The 4,728-nt window shown below is 34.9% G+C and overlaps 1 protein-coding gene across 2 annotated transcripts in view; it reads right to left on the bottom strand.

The window, feature by feature from the left end:
• Positions 1–3,369: 3,369 nt before the first annotated feature.
• The window catches only part of LOC107747917 (UPF0690 protein C1orf52 homolog), a 5,608-nt gene continuing 4,249 nt past the window's right edge, over positions 3,370–4,728 (bottom strand). For both annotated transcript variants that reach the window (XM_016562529.1, XM_016562527.1), the window contains one exon: positions 3,370–3,820. In XM_016562529.1, the coding sequence (XP_016418015.1) occupies positions 3,663–3,820 (158 nt within the window). In that variant the 3' untranslated portion in view covers positions 3,370–3,662. The remainder of the gene's footprint in view (positions 3,821–4,728) is intronic.

Genomic DNA, 4,728 nt, shown 5'->3' on the forward strand with positions numbered 1-4,728 from the left:
TTGCAGAGAGAGGCTCCGCCCACTCTCGCTTCTGATTGGCTCTGATTTTTGATGCGTTTTTTGATGCGTTGATGCTTGCGCCAGCAGTTGTACACGGAAGCAGTTCCGGGAGGATGACGTATGAGGTCAGCGTTGCGCATGCGACGGTGAGGAAAACCAACGTTTGTTAACAGGAGCAAAGGAAGCAAAGTTTCCTTACTTTAGCAAAGGAAAACCAGTCTCCTCTTGGCTTATATCGAAATCCTCCGACATTCTTCTTTACAAATCCTCGTTTTGTACTTCTAATTAGTGACCGTTGTTTTGTTTTGATCTCTCCGCTGCGTTTCCTTTAAGATGTCAGTTTTACATTCATTCTAAATCATAAACATCTTAAAGACATCTGCTAAACGTCTATTTGACATCTGATAGGAAACGTCCTATAGACGTATCGCAGATGAGCAAACACTCTAAAAAATACATCTTGCAGACGTCAAATAGACGTCTCTGTGATGTACGTGTGCTATCAGGGTATTAAAGTAAACCACCTAGCAACCACCCAAAACACCCTAGCAACCGCATGGCAACACACTAATAACAGCCTAGCATCATGCAGACACATTTAGCCCAGTCAAACGTGACTCCTGTCAGTCTGAACACACCGGTCAGTCTGGTGTGACGCGGTCTGCTGTGGTCTTTATTAAACCGGCCTCTCCTCCCGCTGGTTCTCGGGCCGAGGGTCAGACTGCTCCGGCCGTCCATCTGTGATGAATGAATAGTGCTCTCCCACACACATCATCAAAGCTGTTCAATCTATCCGTCAAATCACAGACTACCAAACTACATAGTGTCTGAGATTACAATCAGTACACCGCAAATCACTTAAAACAGCACTTCATACGTGTCTAGATAAAGCCTAGAAGTGAAGGAAATGAACATTGCTCTACTGTAACAGTAGGACAAGTGCATCTCAAATCAAGTGTTTGGATGGTGAACTATTTAGGGAGGATTTTAGAAGTGCACTGAAGAACATAAGAACACTTGAGTTAATATTACCAATGTGTTTCAGCTGTTGATCAATAATGAGGAATGTGACAGCAAAGCTGCTTTTAGTATAAAAAAAAAAGAATCAATTTATGGTTATAGAAATGATTATAGAATACATATATTTCAATAAACTTGTTAGAAGTCTTTAAAATAATCGAAATATATATTATATAAAAGTTCAATAAACTTACAAGTTATTACAATTATTACAATTAATATTTTTAATAATTATTAATTAATAATTTTGCCAATTACCAATTTTAATAAGAATTTCAACAACGTACGTATATATATATATATATATATATATATATATATATATAGCAATAAACAATAAACCAGTTGTAAGTCATTGAAATTATATATATATATATGAATTTGTTATTATTCCTGTTTTATTTTTTTTTTTAGTCTGCAAGGAGGAATGGCAGAGGATCCCCAAATCCAGTGGATATAACCTTGTTGCATCTTTCCCAAAAAGACTCATGGCTGTATTAGATCAAAAGGGTGCTTCTACTAAATACTGAGCAAAGGGTCTGAATACTTAGGACCATGTGATATTTCAGTTTTTCTTTTTTAATAAATCTGCAAAAATGTCAACAATTCTGTGTTTTTCTGTCAATATGGGGTGCTGTGTGTACATTAATGAGGAAAAAAAATGAACTTAAATGATTTTAGCAAATGGCTGCAATATAACAAAGAGTGAAAATTTTAAGGGGGTCTGAATACTTTCCGTACCCACTGTATATATACACTTGTACGTTGTTGAATTCTTATTAAAATTGGTAATATAAGTTTAATGACTTGTAATATATTATTTAAAGTAATAATATCAATAATATAATATATTGTAATTAATTTATATTAATAATAATGATAATCTAAATCACAAACAAATATATACTATATGTAAATATATAATTGGCTTTCTTCAAAAAAATAAAATAAATAAAATAAAATACAATTCACACTGACTTCCTGTTTCTACAGAATAAATATTACTTTACAACTTCAGTGCTCATGGCAGGTCTGTTATGAAAAATCAGTTCCTCTATTTGTTTTTGCTCTATAGTCTATACTGTCGCCCGGTCTTACTAGATAGGCTACTCAAGCACAAGTATGGACTTCCCCGCTGACTGAAGGTCGCAGTTTCCGGTTTCTCGTCGCTATGGTGACGGACAGTAGTGACGACCGCTCTGCCTTTAATGAATACACATACTGTCAGCCGAGCCCATTCATAACACACAAACGCCATGGGAACCTCAGATCTGAATATGTATGAAGGCCGTATGTCTCCATAAACAGCCGCAACAAACGCACAAATACAGCTGTACATTTCCACGAGAGCCCAGCAAATACACCAGACGCTGAACACGTCAAATAGAAGAAAATCTGAGCGATGTTTGTCATGGTAAAAGGATGCGTGGTTGCTAGGGCGTTGCTAGGGGTGCCCTGTGTGGTTACTAGGGCGTTGCTATGCAGTTGCTAGGGTGTTCTAGGTCATTTCTACCACTCTCAAGGAGAGAAGAAAAAACAACAACAACCCGTATACATAGATGCATTAAATAAAATCCTAAATAAATGCACATATATGCAATATCTGAGATAAATATCATGGTACTAACTAAAATTAAAACCATTTTAAAAAATGTGACGTAAAAATGGTTTTCATTTATATTTCAGTAAAAGTTTATTTTATTTACTGAAATAAAATAAACTTGAATTAAAATTGTAAAAAAACAACTTAAACTTATTTCAGCCTTTTCATTTCTCATTTTTGTTTAGTTTAACTTGAAGTACTAAAATAACTAAATCTAAAACACAAACACAACATAAAAAAAAACTAAAACTAAAACTAATAAAAACAACTAAATTAATTGAAATTAAATTTAAATGAATGTATTAAAATGAAAACAGAAAATATAAAAATAAAAACTAATTCAAAATATTAATAAACACATAAACACATATGTGTGTGTCTTTAAAAAAAAATCTTTCTACAGAATGTCTAAAATTAAAATGAAAACAAAACAAATTCAAAATATGAATAAATACACACACAAACATGTATAGAAAAATATAGTACAGTACATAGGTGTAGTGAAGTTCCTCCAAGAGTAAAATTAAATAAAAATTATTTCTACAGAAAATTAAAATGAAAACAAGAACTATAAAATAAAAACAAATTCAAAATATTAAAATTAAATAATAATTAAAAATGCAAAAATAATTTAATACATTTATTTTTGGTTTCTACATAATAATAAATAATCACAATTTGAGGAATCATTCATGTCTGGAGCACAAACACTAAAACTTTAATACTTAACGAGATACAAACAGAGACTCAGAGAAAAGGACTTTATCCATTTGAGAAGCTACAAATCATTGGAAACATACAGGAAACATCATAACCAATGGATAATGTTCCATACAGCTACAAATTTACAGTTGAAATCATACTTACAATGACGTCCAAAACACAAACACATCATCCTAAACCCTCTCCCTTTACATGGACGTTATTTTAGAGAAATACATTTAAAATATCCCCAGACTCGTGATGCCGTTCCAGTCAACATCCAGAAAGGGTTAAAGATTCGGGGATTAAAACAAGCGGAGCGGGTTACAGCTCCGCTTCACTCCACGCTCTGACGCAGGATCCGCTTCTCCTCTTCCACAAAGCTCTTGTCTGACGTGGCCTGTCCCATGTCCCGCTTTCTCTTCTCCTTCTGCTGGAACGTTTCCACGCGACGCTTCTTAGCAGACGTCTGCTGCTTCCCAGATTCATCGTCATCTGTGATGATAAAGAGTGCCCCAAACTTCAAAAACGTGTCAAGATAGATAGAATGACAGACAGACAGACAGACAGATAGATAGATAGATAGATAGATAGAACGACAGATAGATAGAATGATAGACACACAGATAGACACATAGATAGACAGACAGACAGATAGAACGACAGACAGACAGATAGACAGATAGATAAAATGATAGACACACAGATAGATAGATAGACAGACAAATATATGGATCGATCGATAGACACAGACAGACATACAGACAGACAGACAGACAGACAGATAGATAGATAGATAGATAGAACGACAGAGATAGAATGATAGACACACAGAGAGACAGACAGACAGACAGATAGATAGATAGATAGAATGACAGATAGATAGAATGATAGACACAGATAGATAGACAGACAGACAGATAGAACGACAGAGATAGAATGATAGACACACAGATAGACAGACAGACAGACAGATAGATAGATAGATAGAACGACAGATAGATAGAATGATAGACACATAGATAGACACATAGATAGATAGACAGACAGACAGACAGATAGAATGATAGAACGACAGACAGACAGATAGATAAAATGATAGACACACAGATAGATGATAGATAGATAGATAGATAGATAGATAGATGGACGGACGGACGGACGGACGGACGGACAGATAGAATGATAGAACGACAGATAGATAGAACGACAGACAGACAGACAGACAGATAAGATAGATAGACAGACAGACAGACAGACAGACAGACAGAACGACAGACAGATAGACAGATAGATAGATAGAACAACAGAGATAGAATGATAGACACACAGATAGACACATAGATAGATAGACAGACAGATAGACAGACAGAAAGATAGAACGACAGACAGACAGATAGACA

The sequence above is a fragment of the Sinocyclocheilus rhinocerous genome, unplaced genomic scaffold (assembly GCF_001515625.1).
Source record: "Sinocyclocheilus rhinocerous isolate Xijiao unplaced genomic scaffold, SAMN03320098_v1.1 scaffold2064, whole genome shotgun sequence".
Lineage (NCBI taxonomy): Eukaryota > Metazoa > Chordata > Actinopteri > Cypriniformes > Cyprinidae > Sinocyclocheilus > Sinocyclocheilus rhinocerous.